Genomic DNA, 16,790 nt, shown 5'->3' with positions numbered 1-16,790 from the left:
ACCCCTTTGAAAGGCAAATTTTATACAGTGAACCAATACCTTGTGATATTTCTAAAGTTACTAACTGCCTTGTGAAGGATAGACTCTGAGAATATGAGAGTGAAAAGTAATCTTGGAGTAATTGGTAGCAATGATTAAATCATAGGCTAGAGTGATTTGAGAAATCTGTTTTGGAAGGTGTGGAGAGTTTGGGAATTGAAAATTAGAGCAAGATATGAAAACTTAATGATTTTTTTTGTTTTGTTTTTTTTGAGACAGGGTTTCTCTGTGTAGCTTTGCTCCTTTCCTGGAACTCGCTTTGGAGACCAGGCTGGCCTAGAACTCACAGAGATCCGCCTGCCTCTGCCTCCCGAGTGCTGGGATTAAAGGTGTGCGCCACCACCGCCCGGCCGAAAACTTAATGATTTTTAAAAATCATCTTCTAAAATGTTAATTTCTTAAAAATGGAAAAACCTAAATTTTTTTAAACTTTATTTTATGTGCATTGGTGTGAAGGTGTCAGATCCCCTGGAACTGGAGTTACAGACAGGTGTGAGCTGTCATGTGGGTGCTGGGAATTGAACCTGGGATCTCTGGAAGAGCAGCCAGTGCTCTTCACTGCTGACCCATCTCTCCAACCCCTAAATATTTTTACTTTAATTATTTTTGTCACTAAGTGGAATTTTTACTAGAAGAATAAATCTAGATAAACAATGTCTGCCCCCCCACACACACACACACAGACACCGTTCAAAGAACTTTGACAGCCTGGCATGGTAGTCGTTACTTTAATCCTAGCACTTGGGAAGCAGAGGCAGGTGAATCTCTGTGAGTTCAAGGACAGCCAGAGGTACAACGTGAGAGCTTGTCTCAAAAAACAAAAACAAAGCAACAATGACATAAAATACAGAAGGATAAAATCATGAAAATGACTTTCCCAGAACATAACAGAATCTATAAATGGTATTGTCGCTTTCTAAAGTAGATGTACTCAAGAGCTGTGTGATACACCACTGGTGCTACCATTTCATTATTCAAATCACTTTTAGAACTTTTTAAATTGTTCTAGAAACACCTGATATGTTCTGCAGAGCCTAGTTATTTTTTCATAAATTAAAAAGAATTTTTATTTTATATGTATGGGTATTGTGACTGCATGGATGTCTGTGCACTATGTATGTGTATTGCTGTGACCATGGAGGTCAGAAGAGGGGGCATGTGGTCCTCTTGAAGTGGAGTTATTCATATGGATGCTGGGACTTGAACCAGCTGCTCTGGGACAGCAACCAGTGTTCTTATCCTCTGAGCCATCTCTAGCGTGTGTGTGTGTGTGTGTGTGTGTGTGTGTGTGTGTGTGTGTGTGTGTGTGTGTGTGTGTGTGGTTTTTTGAGACAGGGTTTCTCTGTGTGGCCATGACTGTCCTGGAACTCACTCTGTATACCAGACTGGCCTTGAACTCAGAGAGATATGCCTGCCTCTGCCTTGAAGTGCTGGGATTAAAGACATGCACTACCATACCTGGCTAATTTTTTTTCTATAAACAAAATTATAAGAGCTGTGGCAGCATCATTACATAAAGCTGCCCTTTCCTATTATACCCACCATTTGGCGATATTCTATCCAATTAAACTCACAGTGTAATACCATTTCAGAATCAGCAGAATGACCATATTGAGAAAAAAACAAAACAAAACAAAAAAAACCCCAACACCGTGGGGCTAGAGAGTTGGCTCAGCAGTTAAAAGCACTTATTACTCTTGCAGAGGACTGGGGTTCAATTCCCAGCACTCACGTGGTAGCTTACAACCTTAACTCCAGCCCCAGAGGATCCAATGCCCTCTTCTAACTTCTGAAGGCACCAGGCACATGCGTGGTACACAGACATACATGTAGACAAAACACTCATGCACATAAAATACTAAAATAAATCGGACATGTTGGTGCATACTTTAATCCCAGCAGTTGGGAGGCAGAAGCAGGTGGATCTCTATGAGTGTGAGGCCAGCCTGGTTTATGTAGTGAGTTCCAGGAGCAGGGTACTAGAAGACTCCTACCACTGTTTTGCCTCTTGTTATCTTTCAAACTTGTATAGCTGAGATTGGCCTTGAATTCTGATCCCCCTGCCTCCACTCCCCAAATGCCAGAATTCCAGGCGTGTGCCACCACTACTGGCTTGGTTAATCTTCTTAATTATTGCCAGGATAAAGTGGTATCTGCTGGTGGCCTTATTTACATTGCTGCAATATCTGAGGTTGGCCATAGTCACATGCTATTTGATTATTATTTATTAGATTCTTATTAAGATTTATTATAATAATCACTGTTTCAGAAAGGATGATATATACCACCATCCTCCTGATATGGGGTAGTTTTCTGGCTCCCATTATTACATGTTTTATATGTCTGCATGAGTTCCTGCATGTATGTGTGAGTACCATGTGTGTGCCTGATGACTCAGAAGGTCAGAAGAGGTATTGGATTCCCAGAACTGCAGTCACAGGTAGTCCTGAGCTGCCAGGTGGGTGCTGGCAGTCAAACCCAATTTCCTGCAAGTGTTCTTAACTGCTGAGCCATCTCTACAGCCCTGTTTATTGGGTTTCTTTGTCTTTTCATTTCTTTATCCAAAGTATATTTAAAAATCGTTCTTTTAAATATCAGCCAGTTTCCTGCTTTGGTTGTCTTGTGTAGACTGTAGACCTCTTTACTAGGACATGCTCTCTGTGTCTTAATACAGTCTCCTGTGTAAAGGTGTTCTGTAATCATTTAAAGAATTTTGACTTTCATATTCAGTCTTTAGTTTGAAGTATTTTTGATGTTATGTCTATAAAATAAAGTAGAGCTGTTTCTTTGCCTGGATCCCTCTAGGCAGAAGGTGAGGCTAAGGGCTTATGTAACTATACCTTATTAGGAAGTACATTCCCAGAGAACAGAAGTGTGAGGAAAGGGAAGTGAAGCCTGGAAGGAGTAGTAAGTAGCCAAAGGGAAGTGTAACCATTGGCTCATTGCACTGTCTCATCCAACACAGGGTGAGAAAGAGGAATGACCCACCCACAATTAATCCCCCGTGCCACCAGATTGCATATGTATGGGTACCACATAACGTGGCAGTGTTGTGAAGTGTTATCATGTTGTATCTGAATGAAAAAGTTGACCTCAACAAAAAGCTGTTTGCTGAGGTAGTAGTAGTTTGAGAAGATGTGCCCAGAGGATCTGAAAAGCTGCAAGTAATGCAATATCAGAAACTAATTTTGCAATGTAAAATGTTTTCCTATTAGGATGAGCTAAATGTATAATTATATATCCATATAATTATTCTTCCAAAGCGTCCTTACTGTTCCCTGGGCTTTTGGTCTTCCGTAGAAATTTTAGAATTGCTGTTCTATTGCTTCACAAAGGCTTCTTGGAATTGGTGATGATTGTAATGAATTTATAGATCAGTTTGAGGAAAGTCTGCATCTTTACAATTTTGAGTAAATTCGTAAACATCGATATCTTTCTCCACTTAGGGCTTCCCCGTCTTTCAGTACATTTCCCCCTTATATACATGGTGTAAGTCCACAGTTTCCAAGCCATGCCAAGGCTCTGGCACCCCGCTAAGTTCATCGGTACCATGGAGTATTTGTAGACTTTAGAGTTAGTGAACAAAATCCATTGGACTCAGCAGGTTTCTTGTTCTAGGAAGACTAGCTTCAACATTGGGTCGTGATCTAGTTGATGTCCACGTAGTAAAGTAGCTGTTGAGATGGAAGGACGATAGTCAGTGTGGAGTAAGAAAGTGAGGGTGGATGGTGTCGGAAACTAAACGTGTTACCGTTCAGAAATACTTGTAACTCAGAATAAAACAACGTTTTGGTCTTTTTTTCAACTTACATGTGATGCTTGTTCAAGTAAGTACTGCCTTTTTTGTTTTGTTGTTTTGTTTTCGAGGCAGGATTTCTCTGTGTAGCCCTGGCTGTCCTGCAACTCACTCTGTAGACCAGGCTGGCCTCGAACTCACAGACCTGCTTCTGTCTCCTGAGTGCAAGCAAAGGCACAAGCATGGTGAAATGTTGGGATTTCTCAGTGGTTTTGTTTGCTCCCTTCACTATGCTGAGACTCACTGGTTAAGGTCTTTTCATTCTTTTCTGCCCGGTGAGATTTATTTTGATTGGTCCCTGTAGACTCCAGCGTTTTAGCTCCTAGCTTTATGTGAAAGGGACTTCTATTAGAGTTTTCAAACTCAGGCAGACTGGTTTTGTTTCCTGTCCCTTCTGACTCCCATCAAAGTAGCTTAGTGGTTTAGTCAAACATCATTGAGAATAAGTGGGTTAACAAATGGCTTACTCCAAGTAACTTTTCACCTTGTTTGTGGACTCACTAGAATTCTCTCTCATTTTATTTACTGGTATCATTTGTGCACTAAACTTTAAAAACTTTGGTTTTTACACTCATTTAATTTGTGTATGCATGGGGGGGGGGTCAGAGGACAACACTTGAGGGTGTGGATGCCCCTTTCACCCTGTGGATTCTGAGATAGAACCAGGCCGTCAGGCTTGGCAGAAAGTATCTTGCCCACTGAGCCGTCCCGCAGGCCCCATGACTTGAGATCTTTGATCAGTCACGCAGACTTGTATTGCTCTGAATCGATGCGGTCTCATTTCCCTTTGTTCTCCCCTCTTTGCTTTGGAGCTTTGCCACATTGGCCTGATGATCTGACTGCTGTTCTCATGGTGTAGGGGGGGGATGCACTGCTTCCTCTCCAATTTGGAGGCCTCTGTCTGTGTGTGGCAGCACCTGCAGGTAATTTGGGTGTGTCTCCATCTATACTTATGCTCAGAGAGGTTCTTAACGGTTGGGGTGCAATGGTATCAGCGTATGGGGAAATTGTTAGAGTTCTGGTCAGTGTTACTACATTAATAAGTTACTGAAAATATATAAAATGTAAGTAGAAGTTTGAATCAGAATGACACTTTACCGTGTTTTCCAGTAATGCGTTTTTCACTTGCTGTGCCATGGTCAGTCACAGTAGATTATGATAAATTCATTTTCACTAGTTGGACTGACTGGTTCCAAACACCACTTCTTTATTTCTGCTGTGTATTTAACTACCCCTGGTCTTCTTCAGTACACAATTGAGTAATTGTTTGTGTTTGAGGCTCGTCGCAGTTCAACAATGGGCCTGTTAAAGAGTACAGTGTGTTTGGGCACACTTTCTGTTTGGTTACTTGTTTGTCACTGAAAAGTAGCAAAAAGTGAGCAGGTTGGAAAGTGGCACTACTTATTTGCTTTTTTTTTCATACGTCATTTTTGAGTAGTGGTAGAACAGAATATAGGGTACATTATCATTTTGTCTGTCTATATCTATCTATCTATCTATCTATCTATCTATCTATCTATCTATCTATCTATCTATATCTGGTTTTTGAGACAGGGTTTCTCTGTGTGGTTTTGGTGCCTGTCCTGGATCTTGCTCTGTAGACCAGGCTAGCCTTGAATTCACAGAGATCCACCTGGCTCTGCCTCCTGAGTGCTGGTGGTGTGCGCCACCACCGCCCGGCATATTATCATTTTATCATGAAGTTTGTTTGACTTGGTTTGATTTTGAGACAGTCTCATGTATCTCAGGCTGACTTCGACTCCTTATGCAGTCAAGGATGACTTTGAACTTCTTGCCTCCAACCTCCCTGTGGTAGGATACATGCAATGCACCCCTTTGTCTAGTTTTATACAGCACTGGGGGTTGTACCCAGCCAGGGCTTCATGCACACTAAGCAAGCACTCTACCAACTAAGCTACGTCTCCAATCCAATGAATTGTTTTTGTGTCTATTGTTCTTGTCTAAAATACAAGATGGAAGAATTTTACCAGGACCTTATTAGGCACTTGCAGGCACTTACCTCTGTCAGTAGAAACATTGCACAGACAGCTGCTTTGTAGGAAAGAGTCTAAGGTCATAAGTCAGCTGTGAGGGGCAAGCATAAAGCTTTTCAGAGATAATCCTGCTAATATGGCATGCTTTCTGTGTGTCTAGTGAACTGCTGTGTGAGAAAATGACCACTACATTCAGGAAAGATAGACTTCATCAGGAATAGAATGGTTGATGTAGTCAGTCAGCATTCCTGTCTAAGATATGCAAAGCCCTTGCCCTTTGGACTTAGTGAAGTGTCGGGGAAGGAAAGGACATAAATCATGACTAATTGTCACAGTTGTAATTCAGTGCCAAAAGTCATCTAGTTCTGTATTAGCAGAGAAAAGCACGAGGAAGGAGCGAGGATATTTGGATTCTGGTCCTAGTATTCGATCTGTGTGCAGGTTTTAGGTAAGGCTCTTGATTTTTGGTGGGTTATTTCTTTTACTAACCAAATGTGGCAGATAATGTATGTCAGAGTAGTGCACCAGAGCAAGTAATTTGTGACATACTCTGAAAGAAATGAAAGCTGTAAGATTCAGAGGGAAATAATAATGTCTGCATCTCAGTTATTCTCAAATTAGAGCTGCTTTTCTCCAAGTCCTAGAATTTGAACTAAATTGAAGAAGTAAAGATTATTTTAAATTTTATGTGGATGCTCTTGGCTTTTTATTGTAGATAAACAAAAGTTTCCTCACAAAAGATTAATATCCAATTACCATTCAAAATCTTGTTTACTGAGGAGTTCTTTGGTTTCCTAACATACATACTTTTTTATCAGAATTTATGTAAGGTAGGGATCTTTTCCTGCTGTAACCTACTGTTTTAATAAGATAAAAGAGAGCCAGTGAGATGGCTCAGCTGCCTCCAAGCCTGATGACCTGAGTCTGATCCTCAGGACCCACACATTGAAAGGAGCAAATTCACCTACACAAACACCCTCCTTCATGTGCACACAAAATAAATAAATAATTTGAAAACAAAGTAGGGCTGGAGAGATGGTTCTGAAGGTGCAGCACTTGCCAAACTAGTGTTAGGACCTGAGTTTGGATCCCCAGAACCCATGTAGAGTCAGGCATGGTGACACACATGCCTGGCATGCACAGCAGTAAATGGGACACTGACTGCTCCAAAGATGGCGGAAAGCGAGGCTCACACCTGCAGTTGCCCTGTGACCTGCACACGCACACATATGCACACTCTCAGGAAGATTAGCAAAGACGAGGAAACTGGAGAGGCAGCTTCAGCAGCTGTCTTCAAGAGGATAAAGTTCAGACTCCAGGTTCTTCAGTGCAAGGGATCAGACACCTACTTTTGGCCTCCTCAGGCACCCACACACAGAATACACTCACACGTAACTATTTTTAAATATAAAAGACATACTAAATATCTATACTTGTACGTAAATGAGGCTAAAATTTTCACCAAGTTAGCTATGATATGTCATCTGTGTGTAACACAAATTGCTAAATGGTCTTTTGATAAAAAACCTAGAGCCTAATATTGGGGTGAATGCTCTAAGATCAGAGAGACAAAGGAACAAGCCACCTCTTACCTCTGGGCTCCTCAGCCTGAAAAGCTTTCCTCGGTCAAAAGACTTTAGTTCCTGTCTCCTCACGCCTTTACCTGTGTATCTGAGCAGGGCATTACAAGGTGACAGATGGATTCTTGGCATTACAGCCACACTGATTCTTGGGCATGCTATACATTTAACTTTATCACTGTACTTGGATCATTCAGGTCCCATGTGTCAGATTTTCAGAGACTGACCCTTGCGTCCATAGCACACAAGTTGTTGTGCAAGTATATATTGTATTTGAGCCCTTGACTCCCCAGAATGCCCTGTGCTCCCTTTTCCTTGCCTATCTCATTAGTTCCCTCTGTCCCTTCAGACACTTGTATGTGTCACATGCAGTCCATATTTTCTTTATCATCTTCTTGGATGCCTATGTCTGTGCCATCGTGTAGCTCCGGAACAGTGCTGTAGTGAGCACTGGCCTTCAAGTGCCTCTGTGACATCCTGACTTGGAGTCCGTTGGTAAAACCATCAGTGATGTCACTGGGTCTTAACAGAAGTTCTTGTGCTGGTTTTGGGAGAAACCTCCACTGTTACTTTCATAATGGCTGGACCAGTTCACACTCCCACCAGTAATAATCCTCAAGGGCTCCTTTTGGACTCTTTGATAGCGTTTATTGTTGTTTTCTTAATGACTGCCATTCTAATTACTGATATTGGAATCTCAGCTTAGCTTTAATTTGCATTATCCTGATGGTTTATTGAGGTTGGATATTCTTTATATGTTTATTGCTGTTTGTATTTCAGATTTATTTTGTGTGCAAGTGTTTGTGAATGCAATAGTGCCAAAGGACATGTTTGGAATTCAGTTTGCTTCCTGTCACCTTGTAGGGTTCTATCACAATGTTGTCGGACCTGGATGCAAGCACCTCCATCTACTGAGCCACCCCACTGCTCCTGGATTTTGCTTTTTGAGAACTGTTAATTTCATTAGCCCACTTATTGATCAGGCTGTTTGATTTCTTGTTATTTAGGTTTGTTTTGTTTTGTTCTTTAGTTGTTTGTATAGTCTGTCAGGCATGTCCAAACTGCAGTTCATGGGCCACATGGGTAGAAAGAGACCCAAAACAAAAGTATTAAACTTAGTTCAAACATTATGAGGGGTGTGTGTGTGTCCATCCCTGGCTGTCCTGGAACTCGCTCTGTAGACCAGGTTGGCCTCACAGAAATCTGCCCCTCTGCCTCCCAAGTGTTGGGATTAAATGTGTGTGCCACCACCACCTGGTTTATTTTTCCTATTTTTGTGAAAAGTGGCATTGGAATTTTAATGATTGCCTTGAATCAGTAGATTGCTTTTGGTAAGGTGGCCATTTTTATAATATAATATTATATTTATATTGCAGTCCATTATCAAGGAAAGTCGAGGCAGGAGCTTAACCATGTGGAATGCTGCTTGCTTGTTGGCTTGTTCCCTGTGGCTCGAGAAGCTTGCTTTCCCGTGACCCAGGATCTACCCAGGGAGGAACTGTCACAGTGGGCTGGGCCTCCCACCTTAGTCATCAGCTAAGGAGCCACCCACAGACCTGCCCACAGGCCAGTCTGATGGAGGCAGTTCTTCACTTACTTTCCTCTTCCCAGGTGACTCCAAAATGAGGCAACACACAAACATGTCCATTTTTATTTTGGAATCATCTCAGAACCATTGGTTAGTTAAATCACTTGTGATGTGTTAGTGTGAACATGTTCTTCAAGCATTTTTGTGTCTATTTAGTGGAGATTGGTTTTATTGAGACAGATTTGTTTTATCTTTTATCATTTATTTATCCAAATTTTACTAATGTCCCTAACGGGGTCACATTTTCTAATTTGCAGCTGTGGTGGGGGTAATTACTGTCTGTGTTATCTTTTTTTTTTTTTTAAGATTTATTTATTATGTATACAATGTTCTGCCTGCATGTCTGTCTGCAGGCCAGAAGAGGGCACCAGATCTCATTACAGATGGTTGGGAGCCACCATGTGGTTGCTGGGAATTGAACTCAGGACCTCTGGAAGAGCAGTCAGTGCTCTTAACCTCTGAGCCATCTCTCCAGCCCCAAAAGGCAAGATTTTTTTTTTTGTTTGTTTTTTTTTGTTTGTTTTTGTTTTTGTTTTTCGAGACAGGGTTTCTCTGTGTAGTTTTGGAGCCTTTCCTGGAACTCACTCTGTAGCCCAGGCTGGCCTCGAACTCACAGAGATCCTCCTGCCTCTGCCTCCCGAGTGCTGGGATTAAAGGCGTGCACCACCACCGCCCGGCTCTGTGTTGTCTTTAACCTTGTTATTAATTGTTTGGGGGTTGCTCTCTTGCAGGCCATTTCGTAATTCTGAATCATGTCTGATAACGGAGAACTAGAAGACAAGCCCCCAGCACCTCCTGTGCGAATGAGCAGTACCATTTTTAGCACTGGAGGAAAAGATCCTTTATCGGCCAATCACAGTTTGAAACCTTTGCCTTCTGTTCCAGAGGAAAAAAAACCCAGAAACAAAATCATCTCCATATTCTCAGGCACAGAAAAAGGTAAGCAGCTGCTATATAATTTTAGAAGCTTCACATTTGCTTATGATATGTTTCCCATCTTGATATCTTCTATGGTGAATAATAAACAGATCTATGAAAACACTTTCAAGCTGGAGAGATGGCCCAGTAGTAAGGATCACTTGCTGCTCTTGTAGAGGATGACCCAGGTTTGATTCCCAACAGCCATGGCAGTTTCCCAGGGGATCCAACACCCTTTTCTGGACTCCAGCCTCCACCTACACCAGGCATACATCTGGTGCACATACGTACACACAGGCAAACACCCATACACATAAAATAAAAATAAATCTTTTTTAAAAAAATGCTGGTAATAGGAACTATTAAACAGACTCTCATGGGCTTGCTGGCACAAACCCTTACTTAGTACAGGAGGATCACTTGAACTCAGGAATTCAAGGCCAGCCTAGAGGACACAGGGCTACCCTGTCTGTAAAACAGAACACAAACAAGCAAGACTTGCAGCGTCTTACTGTGTAGCCCGAGCTTTTGGTCCTCCTGCCTGCAGGGTGTGCTGTCGTGCCTAGCAAACTACCTGGTAAGTGCGATTGTTGGTTCAGTCTGCTCGCTACAGACAGTGTGTTTCTGTTCGTGTCTTCGTTTCCTGAGGCCTTTATACTGCTTCCTGACATAGTGAGATTTGTGACTGCCCCAGTCTCTTTTGTACTTTATGTAGGCCTGGTGGTACACACCTATAATCCCAGCACTCAGGAGGCAGAGGCAGAGGCCAGCCTGCTCTATATATTAAGCTCCAGTGATCTAAGGCTATATAGTGAACTGTTTCTAGTGGCTAGAAACTCCAAACAGCACAACCCTGGTGTCTGATGAGGTCAGTGTCACAGATGGTGAAGATTCAGAAGAGGAGCCAGCTGCTTATGGGAATGTTCAAGATTCAGAAGCAGAAGAGTCAGGAGGGGCCAGTCACCCTTGGTGGGAACCTGCTTCCTCAGAAATCATTGTGCTCTCTGACAGCATTAATCTATTCTGAAGGTTGTCATTACCTCCTATGAGGTCCTTCTTAAAGTTCCAACTACTTTCCTATACTATTTTTATTGTTGTTGTTTGGTTGAGTTTTTTGTCTTTCGTTTTGTTTAGACATTCTCTTATAGCTGAGGATGGCCTCAAACTCAATGGAGAGACAGGCCTTCTGACTTCTAATCCTCCTGCCTCCACCTCCTAAAGAGCATGAATGATTACAGGCATGCAGAACCATACCCTGCTCTTTTCTATACTGCTGACTGGGGATCAAGCCTCCAAGACATGAACCATTAGAGAACAAGCCATATCTAAACCATAGCAGTGATATTTTTGAGGTCCCATGCTCATGATGGTTAATCTCAGTTGTCAGCTTGATCTAGAACCGAGATGGAAACACCTGCCCACTGTGGACTGCACTATTCCCTGCCTGGGATCCTGGACTGTCTCAGTAGGAAAAGGGAGCTGAGTCGAAGGAAACATTCATCTTTTTTTAGTTTCTGGTTGTAGTTACAACATGAGAGTAAAACAAAATGAAACTGAGACAGTGCTGGTATAAGAATGGCAATATAGAAGCCTGAGTTCAAGTCCCAGCACCCACCTAATGAAGAGAACAAACTCCCACACCACATGCACATGTACGTTAAAAGAAAACAAAGAGGCAGTGTGGGATGGAATCAGTGGGTAAAGTCCTTGTTGGGCAAGCATGAAGGTCTGAGCTCTGTCCTCAGCACCACATAAAAGGCCACATGTGCAGTGTGTGCCTGTAACGCCAACATTGGGAGGGTGGGGGAGGGAGGGGACAGGCAGTCCAGTCAGTCTAGCCGGCTGATGAGCCTCAGGTTCAGTGAGAGACAGTGTCTCAGAAAATGAGGCAGAGGGTGATGAGCACAGTGTGTAGACCTCTGGCCTCCAAGCTGTGCTCATATACACATAAAAGAGATGGACAATATAGGAGGTCACAGTCTTCTGAAATCTTTACTCAGCTGTGATTTGAAATTAAGAATGTTTCTTATTTTTCAGTGGTAATGTACCATTTTGTCCTGTGTTCTGTCTAGTCAGAAGGAATTGATGCAGCTTCCACATGTCTTTTAAGAAATGTCTGTCAGGGCTGAAAGTAGTGGCACACCCCTTTAGTCCCACAGTGCCAGCACTGAGAGGCAGAGACAGGCAGGTCTCTGTGAGTTCCAGGCCAGCCGAAGCAAAACAAACAAACACAATCCCAAACGGTCCGTTCAGATGGCCTGTCCATCTTTAGTCAGTTTTTTTTTTTGTAGGGTTTTTGTTGTTGTTGTTTTGTTTTGCTTTGTTTTTTTGATTGTTGAGTTCCTCATATACTCTGAATATTGATCCCTTGTTGATTAAATAGTTTGAATATTTTCTCCCATTCATCAGGTTGTTTCCTCATTCTGTTGACTGTTTTCTTTGTGTTGGAAAAGCTTGTCAGTTTGATATAATCCCCTGGAATTATACCTTTTATAACAAATTCACTGAAGGGATCCTTTTTTCTTGCCTATTAATGTTTGCTCTGTGTGAATCACCAGGAATTAAATGATAAGCAAAGCAGATGGTGTCCCTACCCTTACAACACTAGTCCAAAAGCTAGTGGAGCTGGGACTGGAACTTGTGGGTACTGCACTTGCCTAGCATGTTGTGAGGCCCTAGGTTCATTTTGAGTGATGGACGGAGTGTCCCATAGCATGTAGTTGAATTGTGAAAGCTGACACAGTGGTAGTGTAAGATGTCTGACTAATTTAGAGTGTTTAGGAAGGCTTTCTTTTTTTTTTTAATATTTATTTTATGTATATGAATGACTTGTCTTCATGCACACCAGAAGAGGGAATTGGATCCTATTACTGTGTGGTTGCTGGGAATTGAACTCTGGACCTCTGGAAGAGCAACCAGTGTTCTTAACCGCTGAGCCATTTCTCCAGCCCCCTAGAAAGGCTTTCTAAGGACATGAAAACAGAGCTTTAAAACTAAAAGGTTAGAATGAAGCAATGGTTAAAGTGTAGTCTGTGCCTAGAAAAAAACCATCAGTGGCCCAGCCACAGGGTCATGGTATACTCACGGGACTGAATGTAGGCCAATGTGATTTAAAAACAAAGAGGGCACATGATAATTACAGGCAAGTGTGATGTTCACATGGAACTGCACACAACAGAAACTGAGAAAGTGGGAAAAGATCTGGTCACAAAGGGCCTTGTATTCTGTGCTATAGAACTCAGATTTAGCCGGGTGGTGGTGGCGCACGCCTTTAATCCCAGCACTGGGGAGGCAGAGTCAGGAGGATCTGTGAGTTCGAGGCCAGCCTGGTCTACAGAGTGAGATCCAGGACAGGCACCAAAACTACACAGAGAAACCCTGTCTTGAAACCCCCCCACACCCCCCCCACCCCGCAAAAAAAAATCTCAGATTTTTCTTGTTTCCTGAGGAACCATTGCAGAATGTAAACCAGGACAAGAGCTGGCCACATTTCTGTTTGAGGTACAGGTGACTGGTAGCCGTATACAAGTCATGTTTTGTTTTAGGTCTGAGACTATCTTGGAAACTGTCAGGCTTTTGCAGGAGCCTTTAGCCAATTTAGTAGTTTTAATAATGAAAATGGCTTATTATAGGCTCTAGTCAGATAGCTAGTGTTGAGTTGATAGTGTCCATCAGTGGAGTCAGCCTGTGTGCACTTTTCATATCCGATGGGTTATGAAGATGGTATGTAAACATCCTTTCTTGTCCAGAAGTCCAGTATTAATATTAATACTTGAGAATAAAGACGCTTCTGTGTGATGGAACAAGTTTAGTTTCACTGATTTGGAGATTCCATCACTGGTTGTTAGACTAGAAACTGAGGAGTCTTCCATTTAAGTAGATAATTGTTCTTTCTTCCTCTTTTCTGTTCTGGAATGCACAGAAGTCTTGGGCCTCATTCTGCCAAGTGCTGGGGTCGGAGGCATGAGCCCCCAGGCCCAGTTTCACATGAGGCTGTTCGTAATTGTGACTCCAGCTAGGTCAAATGTAGAAAAAGGCAGTGGCCCTAAGATTCCATGTCAGCATGTGGCTCAGAATTTTACTTCCTTCCTTCCTGCTGCTACTGTTTTGTTATTTAATAGGTTTCAGAAGTGATTCAAAGAAGTTTCCGTGGTCCATTATTTCCCATCAAGTGATCTGCTATCTGTAGACATCTTATAGATTATTATGTTTGACAAGCAAAAGTGGGAAGTTGACTTATTTTTTAAACATGAGCAGATTTCTTCTCCAAAGATAGGATGTCTTGCATAATTATTAATTTCTTCCCAGTGTTGGCATCTAGAGTTGCAGCCAATCTGTAGAGCAGGTTTGTCTAGTACATGTTCATTCTGAGGCTTGCTTTCATATGTTTCAGATGCTGTTTCTAAAACTTCAATCCTCACCCAGGTGCTACTAAAATATGGCCAGTACTTGTGAAAAAACAAGTCGATTAAACAGATTTTAGTTTTAGGATATTGTGTCATTCTCTTTTTTTAATTAAAAAAATAAACACAAACAAAAGGATGTAGTGGCCCACGCTTTAATTCCAGCACTCAGGAGGCAGAGGCAAGTGGATCTCTCTGTGAGTCTGAGGCCAGCCTAGTCTACATAGTGAGTTCTGGGATGGCCAGAACTACACAGAGAAACACTTTCTCAAAAAAAAAAAAAAAAAGTTATAATTAAACCAGGTGACACATGTCTCTAATTCTTGCACTTAGGAGGTAGAAGCCAGCAGATCTCTTGAGTTTGACGACAGCCATGGCTATATATAGAGAGACCCTGCCTCAAAAAACAAAGATTTATATTTATTGTGGGTGTCTGTATGCATACCTGCAAACTGTGGTGCATATGTAGGGGTCAGAGGACACTTTGTGAGAGTTGTCTGTCTCCTTCTACGATGTGTGGAGATTGAGCTCAGTTGTCAGGCCTGGCAGCAGGCATCTTTACCCACTGAGCCACCTGGCTCCCACTGTAGTGGGTAGCCATTCCAGCTTTGATCTGGAAGTTCCAACCCCCATTGAGACTTGGGCAACTGTCACGCCTACAAGGCGGGGCCAAGGGAGGCGCCTGGGGACCCGAGATCTGGAGAGATCTGGATCGGCGGGCGCTCTCTCGGTTCCGGGACCCTGGATAGTGGAGGTGGACCAAGCAGAGCTCCAGAGAACACCGCTGGACTGTGATACACCTTCCCCAGACCCCACGACCTACCTATCCCTTAATTTGTAAGTTACGCCATTAAATAAATCTCCTTTTAATTACGTGGAGTGGCCTTAATAATTTCACCAATATCCTACCATTTTCCTTTGAGTGGACTAATATATCTAGGTACATCTCTTAGCTGCTTAATTATGTTCATGTCTTCCTATAACTTTTTGTTCTACATCACTAACATTTATGAAATGTTCTTTTATGTATTTTTTTATTCTTCAAATCCCAAAACTGGCTGGACCTTAGATACAACAAGACCCAGGGATGTTTTTGCTTACACTCTCTTCTTTCCTCTTCCCCGTACTTGTTTGCTGTCCTTTGCTGATTTAGACTGGACTTTTTCCTTGTGTTAGGAAAGGGAGCTTTCAACACCAGCTGGCCTTCCTTATAATCTGGTCACTGGAGCCATGTTGATTTTCTGTAAGTCTGGCATAGCTCAGTCACCCTGTGACGCAGTTGGCCGGAATGTTAGATGGGGGACCAGGGCTAATGTGGCCTGAAGTTGGTGCCCACCTTGGATTAGGCATCTGTCATCTTAGGTCATCTAAGGAAATGGCATTTTTTCCAGTCATACAATACACATTGGGAAATAGTGAAGAAATTCATCAGGTAACAGGAAAAAAGCCTCTACAACTGACTTTTTAAAATGAAGCAGCAGATATTTTCATAATACACAGGGGTTTGTTTCTCTGTCATCTTTACAAAAATGATATAAGTAAACTATTAGTTCATAGCCAACAAATGCTTTCTCCTGTTTGCAGTATAATGAGTTAGAAGCCCAGGGACATAAAGAGAACTAGAGGTCCTGACCTCAGATTACTCAAGTCAGTCTGGTGGAAAATGAAAGGTTGCTTATGATAGATGTAATTATGTGTTGTAGTAAAGACAACACAATTTTTTTTTTTTTTTTTTTTTTTGGTTTTTCGAGACAGGGTTTCTCTGTGTAGCTTTGCGCCTTTTCCTGGAACTCACTTGGTAGCCCAGGCTGGCCTCGAACTCACAGAGATCCACCTGCCTCTGCCTCCCTAGTGCTGGGATTAAAGGCATGCGCCACCACCGCCCGGCGACAACACAATTTTATGTGAGCTTAATAATTGCCTTTCCTTCTGCTCCTTTCCACAATGGGTGTGACCTGCCTTCTTGCCACAACTCTTGTTGGTAAATATGTACACCTGGAGAATCTAGAGGAAGCATGAACATTTTGCAGAAATGTGTCAATATTAGTCAAAAAATGGTATTGTTTCCTGTGAGTGCTAGATTAGTAGTGTCTTTATGAGCAAAGAAAAGCATGTGCTAGTGTGTCTATGTACAGATTTATCAAACAGCAGTGCAGTAGGATCTTTTTGGTTAAACATGGCATATTAACCACATTTTTAATTACTCAGATTCTTTTAAAAAAAAAAAATACTGCCGGGCGGTGGTGGCGCACGCCTTTAATCCCAGCACTTGGGAGGCAGAGCCAGGCGGATCTCTGTGAGTTCGAGGCCAGCCTGGGCTACCAAGTGAGTTCCAGGAGAGGCGCAAAGCTACACAGAGAAACCCTGTCTCGAAAAACCAAAAAAAAAAAAAAAAAAAAAAATACTTTGCTCTTCCCCCTGAGACTACTAAAATACAGCAAGTACTTGTGAGAAACAAGTGGAGTCAAACAG

At 42.3% G+C, this 16,790-nt stretch overlaps 1 protein-coding gene across 5 annotated transcripts in view; it reads left to right on the top strand.

Annotated features, from left to right (window-relative positions):
- The window catches only part of Pak2 (p21 (RAC1) activated kinase 2), a 63,452-nt gene that overhangs the window by 11,994 nt on the left and 34,668 nt on the right, over positions 1-16,790 (top strand). For 2 of the 5 annotated variants that reach the window (XM_052740477.1, XM_052740481.1), the window contains exon 2: positions 9,729-9,936. In XM_052740477.1, coding sequence (XP_052596437.1) covers positions 9,750-9,936 — 187 coding nt within the window. In that variant the 5' untranslated portion in view covers positions 9,729-9,749. Of the gene's footprint in view, positions 1-8,909; positions 9,021-9,350; positions 9,482-9,728; positions 9,937-16,790 lie in introns of those variants that run through there. The other 3 variants (XM_052740479.1, XM_052740478.1, XM_052740480.1) reach the window with 3 other exon arrangements.

This window comes from Peromyscus californicus, unplaced genomic scaffold, assembly GCF_007827085.1.
Source record: "Peromyscus californicus insignis strain IS unplaced genomic scaffold, ASM782708v3 Scaffold_16__1_contigs__length_79575227, whole genome shotgun sequence".
Classification (NCBI taxonomy): Eukaryota; Metazoa; Chordata; class Mammalia; order Rodentia; family Cricetidae; genus Peromyscus; species Peromyscus californicus.
Note: the sequence above shows the minus strand (reverse complement) of the source record. Positions and strands in the feature narration are given on the sequence as shown.